At 43.7% G+C, this 22,175-nt stretch overlaps 1 protein-coding gene across 1 annotated transcript in view; it reads left to right on the top strand.

The window, feature by feature from the left end:
* Positions 1–11,538: 11,538 nt before the first annotated feature.
* The window catches only part of STUM (stum, mechanosensory transduction mediator homolog), a 44,403-nt gene continuing 33,766 nt past the window's right edge, over positions 11,539–22,175 (top strand). Inside the window, exon 1 of the mRNA XM_050894953.1 lies at positions 11,539–11,725. Within this exon, the coding sequence (XP_050750910.1) occupies positions 11,539–11,725 (187 nt within the window). The remainder of the gene's footprint in view (positions 11,726–22,175) is intronic.

The following is a 22,175-nucleotide window of genomic DNA, read 5'->3' as shown; positions in this document are numbered from 1 at the left end:
TAGATGGCACACTAGCCATCTAGTTGTGCCTTTGTCAATAAGTCGGAAAAGCCTTACTCACACTCAGATTGCATCTTTTTGTGTAAATATCTATATAAAGTGATCAAATCTTCTGTTGACCTTCCCATGAAGGCCTGTTTCCTACTCTTAGATCATTCGAAAGTGATTTTAAGGATTTTTAGGATTAGATCCATCTGTCTTGGAAGGATAAAGGACTAACTCCATTGTGTTTCAGCTGGAATATTACGTGGCATCTGCAGCCTACTGCAAAGGTTACAATCGCAAGTATTCCCCTTCCATGTGCTAGAAGGCAATTTGGGATTAAAATCCCAGGCAGACTACCTGAGGCGAGTAGAAACCTATAATGAGAGACAAAGACATCAGAAGGGCACGGGAAGCTGATGAGCAAAGCAGCAAGTGGAGAACAACAGAACTATTGCACAAATGCTTCCTCTGACGAAGAATTATAGATAGCTGGAGAACATGGCATGTTTGAGGGGACAGCTTCTCAGAAGGGTAGAAGGGTAAATTATATACAGAAGCAGCAGACACTGATAAAACAAATTTGCTGCGCAATGTTTATAAGGAATGGGGAATGTGGAGAAGATGCCGAGAACAGCCATACATTTTCTAGGGAAGAAAGCAGAAATACTGTCAGAAGTTGAGTTCATGCCAAAAATAGTTAGAAAATTTTTTAGAATGTCACAAGGCTGACAAAACATCAGGGCCAGATGGGATCTGTCTCAGAAAAATCAAGCAATTAACTAAAAAAAAAATACAGCAGCGTATGAATCAAAGGAGTGAGGTCCATCATGCTTCACTGTGCCAGTTTCATATGGGCAACTGAGTGAAATAAGCCCTGCCCAGCCTCAGTAAAAGGCCACCCTGAATGTGCCACAGGAAGGTAAAACTCAGGAGGATCCAGCTTCTCATGGGGAAAAACTTCACACAGTTGCAGCCATTTTAATCCTTTACGTACAAGGCATCCATCTCAAATGGCTTTGAGTGTACCTTTGGGGAACACTGCTGTCCACAGCACTTTCTGTTGGTACTCGAGTAAGAGGGATGTGGACACTGTCTCCGGGACAAGAGCGTTAAAAAACAGCCAGAGAGACCACAGGAGAAAAGGACCTGGTGGGCTGGAGAGGTGCTAGTGCATATTGAGGTTTATGAGGGATCCAAGAACCAGGAAGAAACCCACAGCTTGACTTCCACACTGAGGGGGTGGATACAGAACGGAGGCGCTAATTAAGGACACACAAGAACCACTCAGGAAGTTATGACTTCATTAATGATAATGACTAGATGGAGAATCATACTTAACAAATCTGTTGAGCATGGATTTTCCAGTTTAATTGGACATTAGAAATGCTCTTTTAAATGCAGTAAAATCTAATATAGAAGTCTGTTCAACAAGTTAGCACACAGGGGCAAAAGGTTCTCAAGTAACTAGAGTAAGGGTTTCATAAGACAGAACAGAAACTTCGGATGTGTACTGGTTTTGCAGATAAAGCACTAGGATGCTTAGGGTGAGATCACGGGGTTGAATCTCCCAGTCTCTGGTGACATGACTGGGCAGTTCCCTACAACCACGAGACTAATAAGTATTCCAGCTGGCTCAGCCAGCATTCCTATAGAGCCCTGGAGAATCGTATGCTGGAGTGAGATTTTTGCCAGCTATTCGTGACACAGAGCCCAGTGCATGTTTCCTCAGTGTAGACCCCTAGGCCTCCTTTAGCACAGGAAATCACTTTGGGATGGACACAACCACCGACAACTAGAATCTTGCTGAAAAAAAAAGTTCAGATTAAATTAGGCAGTTTTATTCAAGGGTGGAAAACTGCAGGCTGCCCTCTCTCCCTCAGCCTTTGAAAACCAAAAGCAGCTATGCTGTTTTCTTTCCCTGAGCTCACCATAGTCCTTTATCCAGAATCTATCTACCTGCTACCCCTCTTTGCCTGGGAAATTCAGAAATGTAATAATCTCCACTGTAAACACCCCTTTCAGGGCTTAGAGAATACTTCCTGCCTAGTCCCCATTGCACTTGACTCATCTGTCTAAATTAACGTACCAGGTATACCCTTCCTGTGGGCGAGAATAACTGACAAGGAGATCAGCAAATGCAACATTAATCCTATTCTAGATTAAAAGCAATTTAAGCAGGTGTTTTTCTATGCCAAGAAATAATTTAAAGTAATATTCCAGCTCCAGAAGGAGAGATAGGAAAGAGGTAGATGGATCTCAGGAAGAAAACAAATATATCTTAGCAAGCAGTGGTTTAGACTGATAGTGCATTGATAGCACAAGAAGTCTTTTACAGTTAGATGAATTGCTAAAACAAATGAGGAACCAGCCTCCCTCCCCACACGTCCTTCGTTGAGTCCACTTACAACAGGACATTCAGCCCCTCTGCATACCGCTAGTATCAGCTCCCATTGCCTGAGATGCAGCTTCTGTCATTATTGCCTTATTAATTATGACAATCTTCACTTTTACATTCCCAACTCTTGCCAACATTAATTGGGTGCATTATGCTCCAAGTGAAGCTTTGCAATTTCTTCTTTTGCTGAACAAGCTTAAAAATACCATTTTTCTCCTATTTTAATTCCTAATAGCCATGGAATGTTGCTACAATTTGTAGCACTCTGTTGCATGTCAATCTAGTATTTACAAAATGAGCGAGCACGGTCTCAGAAAAATTAAGTCCCCTACTTGCTCATAAGAGAGGGAAAGACTTGGCAGCATCAGAGAAAGTTCATGTCGCAGTAAGTACTTGACAGCGTATAGATAAAACTTCTTCCTCTTGAACATAACAAAAGATCTGCTGAAGCATTTATGAACAGGCCAGTCTCTAGTGACAGGCAGCAGAGGACATAGGTTTTTTACACACCAAAGAGAGATTCCCCTGTAGCTCACAGGATGACTGCTCACTGAGTCCCATCCCTGCTGGAAACCTGAGTCCCCCCCCGCCTGCAAACACTGGACCCCCACCCCCACCCCCCGAGATCCTTACATTTCACAGCCCATCAGTGATCTCGAGAAAGCGTTCCTCAGGCAAAACCCTTCATCTGTTCTCAGCAAGTCTGGCTGAAACTGTTAAACTGCTGGTGAGGATATCTATGCCTTGGAACAGACCAGAGACCTACTGCTGTCCCACAAAGCGCTGGACAAAAGCCTTCAACATGGACCAGAGCCCAGGCAGCCATGTTTAAGAGAATATAAAACTTCTTATACTCCATGCATAAAACTCCCCATCCCACTGGAAATCCCTGAGCTAACCAGCAGTGCTTATGGCTTACACCTGTTCAGATGCAACCTATGTCACAGTAGCTGCTGATTTCCATCCAACTGAGACTACAAAGGTATAGGCAACTGTGGCAGAGAAACAAGGACTGAATAGCTCATACTTTTGCACTTCTAACTAATTTTTAAAATTGGTCCCTCCAGATAAGGGGTAGAACAGTATGAGAAAAGCACACATTTCCACTGTTCTTGTGTTGGTAAATAGACGATTTCATTCTGCACAGCTGTCAAATAGATGGGTACCTTTCTCCAGGATCAAAATTTATGTATGCTAGCAAATCAGCTTCTGTCAGCATCACGATTCAAGAAAATCTCAAGAAAGGGGAGCAGCATATGTTTTTCTATTTCACAGCTTTCTGAAAAGGCTGTCTTACAATACATAACATTTAATCCTGTCTGAACCAGCTTTTATTGAGAAATAAAAAGTATTATATAAATGGCAAGAAGTTTGATCTGAGGAGTAATTTCATTTAAGGCAGAGCATGACGGCTTTGCAGTAGTTTACCTGATAGACTGATTTTGTTCTAAAGTCACAGATCATAATTTGACTCCCTCAGACATAATCTGAGAGAAAGTCTGTACCTGAAAGGCTCCTGTTTCATCTCACACTCATACTAGAAAACATGTCCAACAATGATGACCTTGAGTGTGTCAATCCAAGTGTACAAAGAAGGGAATCTGGTCTGTCCAAGCATTGCTTTAAGTTGTAACTCAGATACCCTAAACCCACTAAGATGTGTGCAGTAACCCAGTCACACTTACCTTTCAGGATTGCTTAATCTTTCAGGCACCTAAATTTAGAGGTGCTTCACTACCCAGATAGGATATTTCCTTATTACATAATTTTAGTTGCCTGTTGCTGCTCATTAGTGCTCCTCTATGGAGACTGGTATCTCTCTCCCACCTGCAGGTCTGCTGTGGTTTATTTTAGGCTTCTGAACTCTGCCTAGGTCCCTCAGAGAAGCCACAATCACGGCATGACAAATTTGATCGTACATGGTGGTAACAGTATTCAGCTTTGAAATAAGAGTCTCTAGCAGAATATACTCACCCAGGAAATCGAACACACAGATACTCGGTTCTACTTTGTGTGAAATGTACTAAACCATTAAATGTTTGTCCTCCAAAAAGGGAGAAGCAAAAAGGATGCCAGAAAGGATGAAGATACCTAATATTTCCTATTGGTTCCTCCCAGTCTTAACCAGAGAAATAGATGCTCAACTAAGCAGACTTGATCATTCCTGGGAGATCTGAGGATCTGCCTCTCCACTGACTGCAACAGGGAACTTGCATGGCTATGTTAGGTAAACTGGATTGTTTTGGGTGAAGCACCTTAAATGCGATGGACTGGACTTGTGGCAGTTCTAGACTGCTGTAAATGGACCAGAATATGGCAAAAGAAATTACAAAATTGTGCTTGTCTGTTCTGTGTCCTCCTTTTGCAAACTACCACACTGTGAGGAGGATAAAAGTTTTTGAAGGGGAGAAGGAACAGGGTCTCATCTTGGCAGAGAGAAAGAACCTGGCAGTGTTTGAGTAAGGCTGGTATTGGAAGCTATGAGACAAGGCAGAAAGAGAAAAATGGATCATCATGTGGAGACATTGGGACTGGTTGGGCAAGCAGATTGTGACCAGTGGGAAAGAGGGACAAAAAGGAGACTTTATTTGTGAGGTGTAGGAATGGGCCTGGAAAACACAAACGGTTTAAAACAGCAAGCCTTGGGCATTTCCAAGCACAGTAACCGATCTACTGAACCATGGTATAAGAGGACTGAATAATCCAGGATACTAAATGTCACAAGAGTTAACTCCTAGAAACTTCGTCCTGCCCACACTTACAAAAAGTGAATGCCCGGGAGCATCATATAATGCCTGTGATCAATAATTAGTTCGTGCTGGAGAGGAGAAGACTGCTTAAATCAAAGAACATGATGGAAGTGTGCAGGAACGCTAGATGAATAACAAAGTGGTCTATGCTATGTTGCAAGGTTGAAAGTTTCACAGAGAAAGGGGCCATGAAAGGGGAAATGAGGTTACATTAAGAGAAAGAAGAAAAAGGAACTTTTCAACAGTTAATCTCCGTAAGCTCAAACGGGGATAGAGACATTCAAGACTTAAAAAATAATCAGCAGCCAAGCAAATGGCCAGTGCCACAAGATCACCACATGTGACACTAGCAGTTTTCCATAAGGACGTTTGTTTCAATGACAGAAATGAGAAACAATACAGATAGTATGAAATTAATAGAGCAAGGACCAAACCAAGTCACTCTTTTTCTTCCCTACAGATTTTGGGGGATGTTGGGAGGTGAATTAAGATCTGCCTCTAAATTCTGTCATTCAGGTCCATTCCCACCAAAAGACGATTCAGAGCGAAGGACTTCATTTCACAAGCAGTTGGCGTTAGTGGACAAGCAGGGTAGAAATTGATTCTAGTCAGGTTGCTTTCTTTATCTTACATGATGCAGCTGTCTGACACTATTGAGGGTTTCACTGCAGGTTAATATCTTTGTTAACCTGTAACAGTCACAGGTAAAGTCTAGAATGAATCTGAACCTTTAGAGATCTTGCTAGAGGCACTGCCAAATCATTTAGACAGATGCAGACTGATAATAAGCCTAAACCATACTAGTCTAAGACAGCAACAAGAAACTGAACTGGAGACAGACCCAAACCTAAAGCTGGGATGCAATCATCAAGGGATTGAGCTCCAGATTTCCATTCATATCTCACATTTCTTGGAAAACCTGGAATGTGGGAAGACTGAGACTAGAGAACTTAAAGTACAAACCCTGAGCTAGCTGCTCCAGCTTAAGGTCACCTCTCTTCTCAAACTCCAAGACAACTGACGTTTAACTTCCCGCTAGAAGGCATTTTCCATAACAAGACAGTGCTCGACAAGTCTGACCTGCTTCTGTGGGAGAAGCCCTCGTGGCTCGCACTGGACTTCAAAAGTGAAACACAGTAGAGAAGGACCATGTGCCTTTCAGTATCATTGCATATTTAACGGATGCTGTTTTGTTTGGGCTCCTTACACAGGGAGTTGCAGCCACTGTGACTGGGGTATCCGCTCTACTTTCAGGGCAATCGTGCATGACTCAGAACAGGGGCGGAAGTTTGTGCTTGCAGAATTGTTTTGGGCCACCCCAGTATGTCTACTATGTTCTCTAATGCCTATCCTCTTTCCTCACCTATCTTGTCATTGTTACGATAGGGACAGATTTTCCCAACTATCTTTTCCCAGTTTCTATATTGGGAAGATTTACTTACTTTGGGTTTTCTCTCACTGAGCTATACAGTTTACACCAGGTGAGGTCAGGGGATGTTACAGAGCCTGGCACAGACACGCAGGGTCGATGTGTAACAGTGCAAAGCTGTTTGGACGAAGAACAACTGCACGAACACTATGAGCTGGGAAGAAAGGAAAACAGCTATATGCATTAAAACATGAGGACAGTCAGTGATGAGATCCTCACGCTTCCTAGAAATGTCTGCAATTGGTTGTGCACAGGCTGTAAAGATGAATGGATGCTTTAACTGAAGCCAGGAAAGAAGGCAGGAGCCAGAAGAACAGATTTGTGCTGGAGTCCAAAGCATTCCTTGGTGATCTTGGCAGCATCACAAACTCTCAAGACATAGCAGGACATAGCTGCAAATGCCGCCATTAAAAGTCTTAGGCTAACAGACATTTATGGAAAGAATAAGATCTCCCTTTATTTCAACCAACTCATGTAACAGAAGATGAATTAATAAATATGAGGCTACTATCGCTCCTACTGGAATCAGTGCAGGATTTCCACCAGATTGTGCACAAAGAATCCACTTCAGCTTTTTTTTTTATGTCCCTCTGAAGTCTGTAACAAAACTAGTCTGGAGTCTTGTGTGTCCAGAATATACCCATGTAGTATGTAGGCAATAAGCGTAGCTCTCATTTGCATCAGCAAGAGCCCACCAAGTCGAACCCAACCTCATGTGACTGTCTGACATCTGTCCCATCAGAACAGAGTCTACATGGGCCACAAATGGTACTTAATGAATAAACCATTTCTCTGCACACAGGTACATTTGTCTCTCTGAAGAAACAGGGCTCCCGAGCCTCAACTTCAGCTGATACAATGGATTTGTTAATGACACTGTCACATCTGTGATCCAATAACTCTAATCTCCTGCACATGAATGGAATTAACTGATCTTTTCTGTTAGGAGAAAGCTGGACTCCTTGAACCAAACTCTGCTTTCAGTCACAATACGTGGAGCAATGCTGGATTTACAGTGGTGTACTGGAGTGCAGACTGCAGGGCTCCTCCTGCCCCAGGGGATTGTTAGTGAGCAGTAGTTCTGCTTGGCTCGTTATTGTCTTTGTTAATAACACTTCTAATTTGATTTGTGTTTGGGTCTATTTTTGTATGTCTCTTAACATGCTTGAATGATACTTAGGAACACTGCGTTGGAAAGGATCCAAGCTCGGGAGTGGGGTGTATTTCAAAGAGATGGACCCCTGGTTACTGTAAGTATGTCATTGGTATTCAGTTTGCAGGTTTTCTCCCTTTCCAAAGTCAGAGGCAAAGCGCAGTGTGCCCAGTCCTCAGAACACTGTAACAGAGAAGCACCATCCTTTCCTTTTGCAGGATCTCTAATTCTCCATTGACTGCATAAGAACAACTTAAATACTAGTACAAGCGGGGAAAGAAGAAGTTATTCTACAACAGCAGGGCAAACTCATACAACCAGCTGACCTTGAAGTTCCCTTTGGCCTGACAGCACTTCCCTTACCCTTTAGTGTATAACTAAAAATGCCCATACCTGCAAAATGTTTGAAATACAATGTGTTTATCCACTGTGGAAACCCAACAAAGGGAAAAATCTCCCATTATAAAATCTCATATCACAGCTCCTTGAAAGTCAGCTAGTGACCGTAACATAAATGCCTTCTCCTGCTCTCAGCTAGGAGATTAGCCTCCTCTGACCAGGAATTTGGTGGCCATGAGCCACATGTTGGACTCCTCCAGGCCTGACTCATACAAAACTCTCAGGATACTGATCAAAGCTCCAGCAGAGACTTCCCACAGCAACGTCCACATGTAGTGTAACTAACCGCAAAGACTTCACAATAAGACCACCAGCTTCTGTCAATCAGAAGGTCCAGCTTAAGTCTTGACAACACTGAGACAAGGCTATTTCACAAACAGGTTCTCTGTTCATGCTTGCTTATCAAGGACCTGGCAACTATAGGTACTCTTTTCAAGACTTGAGGAAGTCAAAGGCCAGATTTCTTTGGTTTTAAGAGATACAACAGCATGGGAGGCCCACCCATCTGCACCAGGTCCTGCAGTCTTGTTGCCACCTGGGCCAACTACAATGCCTGCGCTTTCCCCAGACATCCAGGAGATTAAGGTTTCTCAACTTCTTAGACTACTAAGTGTCCGCCCTTGAGGCACAGCTGCAATGCTTGTCTTCAGTTTTACAGTGCTTGCCTCCTGCAGCGCTACTATGGAGAGAAGTCTGGAGAAGGCTTGGGAAGGATGTGTCCCCAGTCCTGTGCCTCAATACACTGGTGTGCCAGGGGAGTTCTGCAGTCTGAAACACCGCTTTGCATTCAGGTTTGTTTTGTTTTTAACCAGTTCTTGTCTCAACTGCAGACAAATAATGTTATGTGTATCGGTTCTGTGAGCTGTTTTCATGCTGAGAAGTTAAATGAATATTTCAAAGATCAAATCTGAAGAAATCTTAGTATTCTTAATATTCACAAATATTACTGCTTTTTATAAATGATAACCTTATTTTCCTCAAAAAAAAATTCAGCCCTAGGTCACATTTTTTTACCTAGGTCCCAGCATACTTTTTCGTTAACAACTGTCTTTCCTCACTTAGCTCATAGAATCTTGTCTCCTGAGTAAGGGTAAAGCGTGCAGCACATGGGTGCTCAGTACGAGATGGTTTGCATGGTTATCACGCACCACTTGAGGAACGTGGAACAATCACAGCAGAGTAATGTTGCCACCAATTCACTTATTTAGAGAAGCTTGGAAATGTCACAACTTGTTACACAATGGTATCTTTAATATACTCTGAGTCAGTCATAACTTTTGCCTTAGGCGCCTGAGAACTTCCATGAACACTGGCAGCACAGAATTAATGATGCAGTTCAGTCTAGAAGTGGCTGCATTTTAATTGCGGGTAGAGTAAGCCTTACATATTGCCAACTAATCTTAAAGAAGTAAACGAATTAACTCACATTTGTCAAATGCTTTGAGATCTTCCAAGGAAACGTTCCATAAAAGCACAAGCTGTTATTAAGTATCTCTGACAAAATATTGTTTTAATTAATCTTAGTCTTTGATTTTCTATTTGGGCTATTCTCGCAATGGCCTTTTGCTTGCTTTTAGTGTAGGTAATGTGGGCTCACCCACACACGATTTCCAGAACCTTTATCAGTTCATCATCTGGTTGAGTCTATAGAGAATTATAGCACTGCAAGTTATTGATAGTGTTCCATCTGTGGATTCTGCTTTGTACAGGCTCTAATTAGTCAATATTCATACCATAAAGATTTCTCTTCTGACTGTAGTTTGATCAACCAGTGGAGAAAGACAGAATTCATGTCAGTTACATCAGATCTTCCCAAGAGAAAGGTGCAGCCCTCCAATAGCTTTGTGTCTGGGGGATATAATAGGCTGTCATGAACTATTTTGATAGAAATAAATGTCACCATAAAAAAAAAATAGCCAAGCCAGGTTGGCTAACATGCTCCAGAAACATGTCTAAACTGTGTGTTTAATCAAAAAGAAGTCAGAAGATTTTTTGGATGCAAGACACTCAGAAGATAAGCAAAGAAAACCTGTTGTTAAAAATAAGAGATTTTACATGGGATGTCTATGTTTTTATGGTTCAGAACCCAGCTATTAGAAAAATAAAAAAATACAATCTAGGAACAGAATTCTGCATCTGTGTCATTTAGTTTACCTAACTTTTTCATTGTACTAACTTCATTGTACTAATTTGTACTGAAATCAAACTGTTGAACCATGTATTTGTCAGGTGGCATATATAAAGTACTTCAAGATTTTCTGTTGGGGTCTAAATTTCTCAGCAAAAATACAGCTTCAAAATGCACAATAAGACACAGGCTACCCTCCATCTCTTATACAAAATGTGTGACACACATACAGGATTTTTGCATCAGGATTAATGCCTTTAACGTTTTTCCTTTCTTTGCTGAACCCTATCTGCAATGACCAGCCTCATCATCATTTTTAACTACAGACACGTTCAAGTTCTATTACCTTTTCATCCATTAAACTGTATGCTGAACAATAATTACCAGCCCTACAAAAGGATATTTCATCTAGTGGTACTGATGTGAATTAAGATACATTTTCACACTGTCCCAAACTGCGATTAGCTTTTCAGCGGTATATTTTTCTTTTCCTTCTAACTCTCATGGCTCTCCTCCCTTTTCCTCCTCTTCCAGCAAGGTTTTTCAAACAATAAATGAGTGTGGGTTTAATTTACACCTTTCCTTACACCTTCAGAGCGCAGCTATTTTTAATATCGCGCAGGGCATTATTTTTCACCGCTTCTACGCTCTCCCATATTGAAACAGCTTTTGCCCTTCCCACAGATTATACTGAACCGCTCCTTGCCCTCTCCTCACTTCCCAGGCGGGTCTGGGTGAGCAACAGCCTGGCGAGGGGTTGTACACCTCAACGCGCCCGCGATGGAGCCGCGCTGGAGAAGCGCTCCGGCAGGCAGCCTGCATACAGCCCAGCCTGCTTTCCCCACCGCTTACCACCGTCGCCCCCCCCGCCCCGGTTTCGGACGCGTTGGCCAAATTCGGTGTCGGCGCAGAGGCCGGCGGGCCCGGGGCGGAGAGGGGGCTGTGTGAGGGGCCGGGCACACGGGCAGCCCTGACAGAAGGGGGGGGAGGCAGCGCGGCCGTTAGCTCAAACCGCCTCAGGCGCGCGGGGGCATTTCTAACCGACGCCGCTGGTGACCGACCGCGGGGTAAGCCGACGTGGGAGGCCGGGTGCCCGGGGTGGGGGGGGAGACACGGAGGGAGCGGCGCCGGCGGGGCGGGAACGGCGGCGGCAGCCCGCGAGGGGCGGGGTCCGCGCGGGGGGGCACCCAGGCGCGCGCGCGCGCAGGCGGGGCCGCGCGCAGGCGGCGGCGGGAGCGCGCGCGGCGGCAGCTGGGAGCCCGCCGGGGCACCGCTACCTTCGGCCGCGCCGCGCCGGCCATGGATCCCTTCCCCAAAGACGGCGAGGGCGCGGCGGCCGGGGAGCCCAGCCGGGGCGCTGCCCCCTCCAGCGGGGTGGTGGTGCAGGTCCGGGAGAAGAAGGGCCCCCTGCGCGCCGCCATCCCCTACATGCCGTTCCCCGTGGCTGTCATCTGCCTCTTCCTCAACACCTTCGTGCCGGGGCTGGGTAAGGAGCTCCACAGCCCCGGGCGCGGCGGGAGGGCGGCTGCCGCCGTGCAGCCGGGGCGGGGGTTCCACGCGCGGGGCTGCGGGGCGCGCTCTCCCCACCTGCCGCTACTTCACCCGGTCCGGCGCGCTTCTGTGCGGGGCCGCTCAGGGAAGCCGGACCCCGCCGCGGCGGCAACTTTCCCCGACGGCGCCGCGGGAAGGGAGGGAGGGAGGCAGCGAGCCCCTCCACCACGGCGGAAAGTTTTGCGGCGGGAGCGGTCGCCGCTGGCGGGACCGGGGCGGCGCGGGCGCTGCGGGGTCCCCGGGGGAAGCGGCCTGGCGGAGAGCCGTTGGGCCAACGGCTGCCCGTCCCTCCGGGCAGCGTCCGCGCACCGTGGAGGGGGCGCGGGCGGTGCGGGCTCCGCCGCGGCCGTCGTGCTTCTTGGGAGAAACGGCGAGGGGCGCGCCGCGGCGGGCTGGCGTGTTTTCCTCGGACAGCAGGCAGGGACCGGTGCCCGGCGCAGCTGCCCGTCCCCGCTGCGCGCCCGGCGGGGCTTCGCTGTGTGACTCAGCGAGGCAGAGGCCGGTCTCCGGCCTCGGGGGCTGAGCATCCCCGCGCTTTCCGACCCTTCCGTTCTCTTCAGGCGGGGCATGGCCCGACGCTGGGAATCCTGTGGTTTAGGGGAAGGGCTTCAACTGTTGAGGCTCTTGCGAACTGTAATTTTAGTCAGAGGACCAAGACGCAGAGTGACCACATCACTCACCAGCAAAGGTGAGCTTTCAGAGCCCATCTTCCCGAGTTTCCTAAGGAGACCCCTGAAAAACATTGGTCCTGTACCACTACTCTAAGGAACCGATGTCCGGAGAAACTGGGGATTTGCAGTTTCTCAATATGAAGTCCCTAGTGAAAGACTCAGGTAACACATCCCTAAGCGGTGGCTGTAATCCCTTCTATATTTCCCTTTCCTCATTTTTAATTAGGAAATACTCGCTTACTGCAACTGGAGCCTCGAGTTTGAACACTACAAAGGCACCTGGAACACAAGGCTAAACACAAATATTCCAGCTGCAGGCAAAACAGTCACATTTAAAAAACCCCAAACAAAACAAAAACCATTTGTCTATACCTTGAGTCTCTCGTAGTCCATTCCTGGCCACCATTTCTGCTACTATGGCTACTGCAGAAGCCTTCCTTGAGGTACAGAAGTACCTTCCAGCTTGCCCTGCTTTTAAAGAGCTGCTGCCCTGCCCTTAACTGCTTCACGTGTTTCAGGTGGCTTAAGTCTTTAATGAATCTGAAATTCTTAAAGTTCTTCTGATTAAAGCATTACCTAAGTCTGAGTGGTATACTGTGTGCAATGTGTACAAGCCATTGCTATTCCAGTGTGTTTGCTCTGAACCTACGGATGTATTCCAGAGAAAAACTTCCACCTTTTGAAATACCTCAGAATTTTCCTGTGGAAAGAATGGCATTGGTATATATGCTTCCAGATGTAATGCGTGCTCAGGTGTGTTGTTTTCACAGCCCTTGCATGCAGCCACCTGAAGAACCTGGAGTAACGAATCAAACAGAAACTCTCCAGTTGAGTGCTTTCATGGGGTTTTAGGTTATTGTTATTTAGCACTTAATTTCCCACCGTCTTCAGAGAGAGGTGTTCAAAGCCAGAGCTTTCAAAGTGAATGTAGTTTTCCGTTGGCATTGAAGACACGACATCTTCACTGTAGACATACAGGGAAAAAAACTGACTTACCATGCCCTTTTCCTCATTTGAATGATCTTATACTTCATACTGTGCTGCTTTTCACAGCACACTGGAAAACCCTCAGTGTTCTTCCTTCATCCTAGGAGGGTAGATCCCCATAAGCCATCCTTATGCCAGAGTTGGCTTGAGGTGTGGTTATCTGCTCGGAGCTCTTCTCTGGCTGTTGGAGGTAGCCAGTGCTGTGCCTTCGCTCACATGAAGAAGGCATCAGTAAAGAATGACAGCAGATCCCGCTTCCTTTCTAAAGGCCAGTGTATAGGGCTCCCAGTCCATGCTGGTTTCAAAGCTTGAGAGTTGAATCTGGACTTTGCAGCCATGTTGGCTGTGTTATCACCGACTGGCTGGACCAGCCCAAAATAGTTTTAATTCTATTTTTGTTTTTTTAACAGGCAGAGATTTTTTTTAAAACTTGTTTTCCATTTGATGCGCTGATTTCAGCGGTACTTTCTGGCTGTCTATACCACTGTTCCTCCTGATCTTTTGTTGCAAAAGTAGCAAAACAAAAAACCTACAAATTAAAAGAAATCCTTCTATGTGGCATTCTCACAGACTGGCGAAAAGCATTGTTTTGGAGATACATCCCTAACTCGGTATGCAAAGCATAGTACTTAGTCCGTACGTAAATGAACCATTCTCTTAATGAAGCTGCTAATATCTTATGTATTTTGATAGAAATGATCTCTTACTCCGAGATAATATACCTGACTAGAATATAGCTATTTACAATCTCAGCCATATCCTGTCGTATATCACATAGCCCACACACAAGGGGAAACAGGAGGTACACAAATCTACTGGCAGGAATAGTCAGGGTAGAAAGAGATCTTGTGTCATTGTCGCACTTCAGCCATCTCGATGAACTGAGCAACACTTGTAAAATAAATGATATTTGCAGTGGTGTGAAGTATTCACATCTAGGATGTGAGCCTGTTCCCAGTGAAGTAAATGGCAAGATTCCCATCAATTCCTGTAGCTCAGATTTGTAACATGTTAAAATGATGTTTCACAGGCTTACTGTATATTTTGCCTGCTTAGGTGGAGAGTGTGACTGTGTTTAGGTGGTAATGGAAGTTCTCTATTTTTCAGTCCCTGAATTCATTCCTCATCTGTTTTGCACATAGTTGTCATTAATGTGTAGACTCTGCAGTGCAATTGCAATGAAGGGTCAGAAGCGACCGGAATAGACAAGAAAATGGGCAACACTTGATGAACCAAGTGTTCCACTGCTTGGAGATCGGTGCATTTGAGCTGTTCATTAGTGTCCAGTACCTCAAACCAGTGATATCCAAATAGAACTTGCGCTCCGATGTAGGCTACCAAATACTCAGGCAGTCTCTCAGCATCTGAAAGCCTCTACTTTTTTTAGTTAAATTATCTTTACTATGTTATGGAAGTCATCTATGAGGGTGAAATCTGGGAATTTTAAACATCCAGTTTATTTTTTCTTTATGCTATTTATGTTTTGCAGTAGTACTCTATTTGGACAGGAGAAGTAACACTTTCTCTTTGTTTATAGTCAGTTTATTTTTTTCAGTTGGTTAATTTTCAGGGTTTTATGTAGTAACCCAGAACTACAGGTTTTAAGATGCATTGTAAACTGGGTTTTAATTACTCTTTGCATATATGTTACAAAAGACTGATAGGAAATTTTTCGTACCCAGGGGATATGTTAACTTTTGCCTTGCCAAAACTTAAAATTCAGACCAAATACAACCTAAAAAAAGCTTGATTATCCCATCTACTTGTAATCTGTTTTGCAGAACAGCCTTGAAATTACGCACTGCTGCCATTCACTGTGATAGACACAACCACTTGGAGACGTCCTGGATCAGAATTTTCTATGGTCTGATGCAATCTTCCTCATCTGCATCTGATAGGGCTGCAGGGCTGAGCTGTAACGAAGGTGTCCCTAGCTCATAAAAGGAGCAGATAGTATGAAAGGGAGAAGAGGGAGCTGGGTTTCTCGCTGAATGCTGTAGCAAAAGCCATCATGCTGTTGGCTACCAGCATTCCAGCTCTGCCACAGGCACTCTGTGCCACAGACACTGTAACCTCTAGTCTGGCTTAGGGCTTCTGGAGCAGGCTCTGAGGCCTCGGGGCCAAATCATGCCATGACGAGCTCTGGAGAATGGAAGATGATGACACCAGCAGAGATAAATGGTGGTGTATCCTCTCTTTTTCAGTTCCCGCAGGATTGAGCAGCGTGCACCTCCAGCCAGTACGTGCTGCAGATGGCAATTGAGAGAAGGGGCTGGCCATGCCCTTTAGCTGGCAGACTGTGTTCTCTTGGAGCTGCCGTGTGCCAGTCAGCGTGGGAGAAGATCTGGCTCCTAGTCATTCCCTGAGCTGATACATGGGAATCTTGCCCTCCTTCCTACCCGTTTTTCCTTCCCTTGACATCACGTGTGTGGGAGGGGGGAAACGAAGGGGAAGAACTTGAGGGAAATGTGAGAAGTGAGTGGAATTATCTGAAAGTATGAGGTATTCTCCAAGATTAATCCCTCCTGTCAGGAAGGGGGTGGACTTTTGGATCACAGCCTGAATTATACATGTATACTATTTTTATGCAGGGAGTAATTGAAATGCGTAGCATAAAATTATGTTAGTGCAAGATAGGAGAGCGGCCACCTATGTGCCATGAAATAGCCAGTGGAGGAGATCATGAGTGACAGCCTCTCACAGACAGCTAGAGAAAGAAGGGATGATTCCCAGCCCACTGAACTTTTTTCTTCTGCGGTGTACAGCTCTCCTGTTCCTGGGTATGTCAGCTCTGTATCACGAGTCTTCTGCCATCTGTTTATTCTGCTTCAGTCTTGATAGAGTTCAAGGGCTAGACCTTCGGCTATGTAAATATGGCTTTAATGCTCAATTTATAGAAGCCAAACATCTGCAGAAGGCTCTCATTAGAAGCCACGGCTCTCTTCAGCAGAATGAGTTCTTCAAAGAGCTGAATAGAAGTACAGAACACAACACTCAGGAAAGTTGCAGGGATGAGATCTGCATAAAATTATCAATACCCATGTTATTTTTGTTGTTGGAATGGTAAATAGATGCCTCAAGCAAACATCCATCGCCTTCATTATTGAAACAAAGAATTTCAAGGAAAAACCACGTTTTCTTATCTACAGTAGGACAAATATTGCAGAAAAGAAATTGGGGCTTTCACACATCTGTGCATTAAAATCTTAAACTTGCTTTGGCATTTACGGTCCTTTTTAATCACTTTTTTTTTTTCCTATGGACATCCAAATCAATGAATCTGGGTGATTTACAAGCTCATTTGTGGAAAACAAAGGTTTTTCAAGTGTTTGTATGAACTTGTGTTTGTGAACTTTACTGCTGGAATTCTTTAGCTAATGTTGCCTTTCAGCCTGTGATGTATATACCACTGGTAGTCTGCAGAAACAGGCTATTTGTTCATGAGAGCATAATTAAACAAAGCAAACCTATTGTCAGTAGACTTCACTCTGTTGGGTTTTGTATTTTCCACTGCAAAGATCAAGTTGTTCTTTATAGTAATTTCTTCACGTGCTTGTGCAAGGTGGGAAAGGAGACCTGTGATAAAATGTGTGCATCCAGGTTACTGCTCCATTGCTGGTAGCAGTGGTATCAGCTGTGCTGTAGATACTCCTCATGGTGAGGTAAAGTTGGGCACAAGAACATCTGAATCTGCAGGTTTCTACTCCTGCAAGTCCTGTTCTTGTCAGTATGGAGAAGGCCATTGATTTCCTCTTTTTTTTTTTAAACGGAGATTTAAGTGAGAAATCTAAATGTCTTATGTAACTTACTTGGCTGATCATATTGGAACAGTCACTCAGCGATCTTGCCAGCACAGGGTAGTCTGGAATATTTTTGTGCCATTAAGTGTCTGGACCATCTAGAATGACAAACAAGCTTGGAAAACTCAAAAGTGATTCGCAGATGATTTGTGATCGGAATAAATGCCAAATTATTTCAAGTTTGTAGCTCCTTGGTTGAGACAACTCCAGCCTATGTATCTGATCAGCAAAAAAACCAATAGAGTTTTATCTCTGCTTACGGATCTGGTGTGGCCCCTCAGTTTTAATCGGGTGTCCAATGGCATGCCCTGCTGTATTTTAGGAAGAAAGCTGCTTTCTGCTTTGTGGCTGTATTTTATTAGCCCATACTTGCCTGAATACTTAAGATACTCTTCTTCTTCCTCCCTTTCCTATGTTTTACACTGGATCGCTTCCTTGAGTTTATCCGCTTGGCCATAATGGTCACATATGTACATGCCTTCTTGCTCATCACCCTCCTGTGGCCCTTGCTTTACAAACGCAGTTATGGGCATACACAGCAAAAGCACAGCAACGCCTTGTTCTTGACTACAGTCTCTGTCACAGTCCAAATATTTAGTACTGTTTATATCCTTTGGTCAGTTTTTGCTCTTCGCTCCTTGTAGTTGGTAACAGTCAGCTGTTGAGCTCTACTTCTGTTTAACACGACTTTTTGGTTCATTTCACTGTCAAGCTGTGCACTAACCTAGTGCTGCTGGTTTTGAATTGCTGTCAGTGCCAGACCAACTTAAATGCAAACAAGTTTCTCTCCCCTCCCTCAAGCCTTCTGTTTCCATCAAAATAGAAGACAAAAGAAATGGCCAGTGACGTTTTTGTTCACTGTTGTCATTGAAGCAGTTCTGTGGGGGTATTCATTACTTAACACATAAGGAGACAGGGTTTGCTCAGCATCTTGCAGTCTAGTTTGTCATTTAATGCAATTTGGACAGATGTACTTGAAGATTAAGAGTGAAGGTGGGAGCAGACAGCAGAGAAGAGCTGTTAAATGGCCAAGTAAACCAACTGAATTTTAAGGAGTCTGGAAAGCTGTTCCAGACGAAGGGTATGACGTGGAGAAAAACAGAGAATCAAGCCCAGAAGGAGAAAAGTACATTCGCACAGATTTGGTGAGAAGGCCAAAGAACTGGAACTTCTTGCAGCAAGAGAGAAAAGGGGCGAAAGGATTTGAAGACAGAAGTAACTTGGATGAGAACGCTTTTGAAGGGTGAATTTTGGCTAGTCTGGATTGCAGGATGGAGGTGAATCGTTCTTCTGCTCTGAATCAGTGAGTGTCGAAGAGATTTACAAACTCTGATAAAGCACCATTGCCTGCAGCAGTTTGCTGCCATTTTATCTCTGTTCCACCATGAAAAGAGCATTGAGAGTTTGTGGACGGGTTCAGGATAACCAAGGGAGGAGCAGGAAGCAGAAACCAGGTTCCTCAGGCTCTTTCTTAGCCATCAAATTACGTGCAGCACCCTGAACACAAACACACCTGTAGGTGGCAGCAGCTGGCATAAAGCACAAAGATGAATTTTACAATCTGTATATAATTTTGAGGAGAAACAAGTGATTGGATGGTAAAGGGATTCTAAAATAGTCCCTGAGTTTGTAAAATGGACTGGAGTTTGCAATTCATTTATGAAAACGTTCATTCAGAGGTAACCTGGAAAGGAGAAAAGGAAAAGAGCTTTCTTCTTTTCTTATTTTCTATGAGATATAAAGTCAATCTGACATATAACATTCTTTCTTCTGTCTTTGGATTTGTCTTCATTTTAGAACTTTACAACTTTAAAGTTACACAGTTGCAGCATTACAGTGGATGTATATGGACTTGGTTGTAGCACTGTGCAAAGATGCTGGTCAATAAAGATAGAACAGAATAGAATAGATCAGTTAGAAGGGACCTAAAATGATCATCTAGTCCAACTGCCTGACCACTTCAGAGCTGACCAAAAGTTAAAGCGTGTTGTTAAGGGAGTTGTTCAAATGCCTCTTAAACACTGACAGGCTTGGGGCATCAACCACCTCTCTAGGAAGCCTGTTCCAGTGTTTGACCACCCTCTTGGTAAAGAAATGCGTCCTAACGTCAAGTCTGAACCTCCCCTGATGCAGCTTTGAACCATTCCCACACATCCTATCACTGGGTACCAGGGAGAAGAGATCAGCACCTCCCTCTCCACTTCCCCTCCTCAGGAAGCTGTAGAGAGCAATGAGGTCGCCCTTCAGCCTCCTTTTCTCCAAACTAGACAAACACAAAGTCCTCAGCCACTCCTCATAGGACATGCCTTCCAGTCCATATCTGGAAGAAGGTAAACTAGTTTAGAGTGTTGTACCTATGTCCAGTACTTGTGATTTTACTAGTATAAAGATTCTGGCATCTGGCAGACCTTACTGGCAATTAAAAACATTATCTGTGCCTTACACAACTTCTGCTGGAAGTTACTGCTCCAGCAGCAAGGGAAGCAGAAGGGAGTGCCCACCTCTGCTGCAGCTACTCCAGTTCACAGTCCAACATCTTATTTGAAACTGCAGTTAGATCTCATTTGCCTTTCAGGTGCTGGTCTGTGAACTGGAGCAGTTGTGGTGTGATGCACGCATAAGGAAGCTGGTGTGGCAGCACTATGCCTTAGCAGAGAGCTGGAGCCGCCAGCACACACCAACCTTAGACATCACTTGAATACAAGTCAGACCCAGGACATGACATCAGCACAGGCCCAGCTCACATGAGAAAGAAAAGTTTGTGTTGACCGAGCTTGCTTTAGAGATTCCAGGAATGTGAAAGCTGGGTTTCCCTGGTGCTGCTGAAGATTGGGAGCTTTTTCATTAAGTGAAGGAGTTAATCTCTCTTCCTCTTCCCACTCTTCCCAGGGTTTTTGAGCATTTATGTTAACTAGGAGCCCCAAAATGAAAATATTATAAGAGCTTGAGAAAAATCATGTGCCATTCTACCGAGTTATATTTCACTTGTTGATTTCTGATGTTATAAACTTACTAGGTTTCATTGTGTGTAGAGTCAAGGAAAAAATAAGTAGACAGGACTTGAATATTTGATTTAAAATACTAATTTCCACAGATTGTTTTCTCTCCCTCTTACCACTTAGAAGCTGCTGTCACCCTCCTTCCTCCAGCAATGTAGTCCTTATTATAAAGGCAGTTCAAAGCTCAGTTTTTCCATTCCAAGGGAGTTACAGGCCAAACAATTTCTCTCTAACTACTTGACAGTCCCTCAAAAGGCCTAGCAATGCAATCCTGACTCTCACAATATTTGGTGTTTCCTTAGAACCCTGTCCCCTGAGGCTCTTGATTAGATGAGAATCTCTGCTTTCAAGAAAAGAAAAAAAAAAAGAACTGTCATGGCTTTAAGCAGGATTTGAAGATATGATCCTGTCTCAAAAAAAAAAAAAAAAAAGGAGGGGGAATGGGGGGGAGAAAAAATGAGTTGCATTTTTTAAAAATCTCAGTTTTGGAGAACCTGATTCATGATTTTTCAGCACTGGAGGATGGCAATATTATATTGAGCTTTTAAATTTAAAAAGTAGATACATTGCTAACTAATTTACAACTCTGCCAGCCTAGACAAAACCATGGACACTCACGTCTTTGAGCATATGATCATGAAATATCCAGACTAGTAAATATAAATGAGATGGTTGATGAAAGCTGATTAGTAATACACTAACTTAAATTAAAAGTTCCAGTATAAGCATACCCAAAGGATATGCCCAGAGTGGATCATGGTCAAATCTTGCTAGAGCAAAGAGTGAATACAATCAATAGAGGAACTCTTGGAAACATAATCACGTTCACTGCAGGGGTTTGACCTGTAGCACATTTCTAACTTCAGTAATAACGGTAATACAAGGAACTGTGCAGGGGACTAAGGCTGCCATCTTTGGGAATATGAATTTAAACATCACAGGTAATTATCCAGCATCTCACCACCTTGTTATTTATCTAGGCTGAGCTCTCAGTTTGCCACAAGCATTGATGAATATCCACACAAAACTTAGAAATGCTCTGAATTTGTGGGTAATCATTTTGTTTCAATTATAACACAAGCAAGTTTGTAAAGAACACAAAGGCTAAATGGTCAAATTAATCTTGAGATTGTGTTGGAAAAAATTTCAATTGAACCAAATAAGAATGTTGTTTTAAAAAAGTGTTTGTACATTTTTAGGTAAGTGCTATAAGGCCTTGAAGAACTGAGATTTTAATGAAGATCAATAAACTAGATTATAATGAGCCATTGTTACAAGTTTACTATGTTAAAAAGTTGAGTCATTTTACAAAGTACGAATCATAATATTTATATGAAAATATTTTATCTGAAATAAGCCCAATGATCACATTAGTATAACACTGTCCAGCTGAAACAGTTTTGCTGTTTTAAGTTTAAAATATGTATTTATTTGTATGCATATATCTATTACATATGCAATATGGTGAGGTAAGATCTTGGGTTTAAATGATTTCTTCCTTATGTAGGTAGAAAACCATTTGTTGTATCCGTTTTTTAAGTGCATTCATAAAAGAATGGATTTTAGATTTCATAAATGGGTTTTGTTAATTTGCTATTTTTAAAATACTTGCAAGACCTCTTCTGTTGCCATGACAATTTGATTTCCATAAACATGACTTTTTTTTTGTGTGAATATCCAACATTGTATTTGCTATGCTGTGTTGGGGAAGGGAGATGGCAACTTGACACCTAGAAATCACTATGCGGCGAGGCCCATATAGTCAGACCTCTTTCACTGACAGTGGTCAGGACTAGGTTCTTTATAGTAAGATAAAATAAGCTCTTGGATCAAGGTTTATGTATTTTTATTCCCTGTAAATGAAAAGATGGGTTTTTTTCATGTCTTCTTGCAAACACTGTTTTGGAGTCAGGAAGCTTTATGTTTCC

Source organism: Gymnogyps californianus, chromosome 3 (assembly GCF_018139145.2).
Source record: "Gymnogyps californianus isolate 813 chromosome 3, ASM1813914v2, whole genome shotgun sequence".
NCBI classification, from domain to species: domain Eukaryota; kingdom Metazoa; phylum Chordata; class Aves; order Accipitriformes; family Cathartidae; genus Gymnogyps; species Gymnogyps californianus.
The sequence above is the reverse complement of the archived record's forward strand: the minus strand, read 5'-3'. Positions and strand labels throughout refer to the sequence as shown.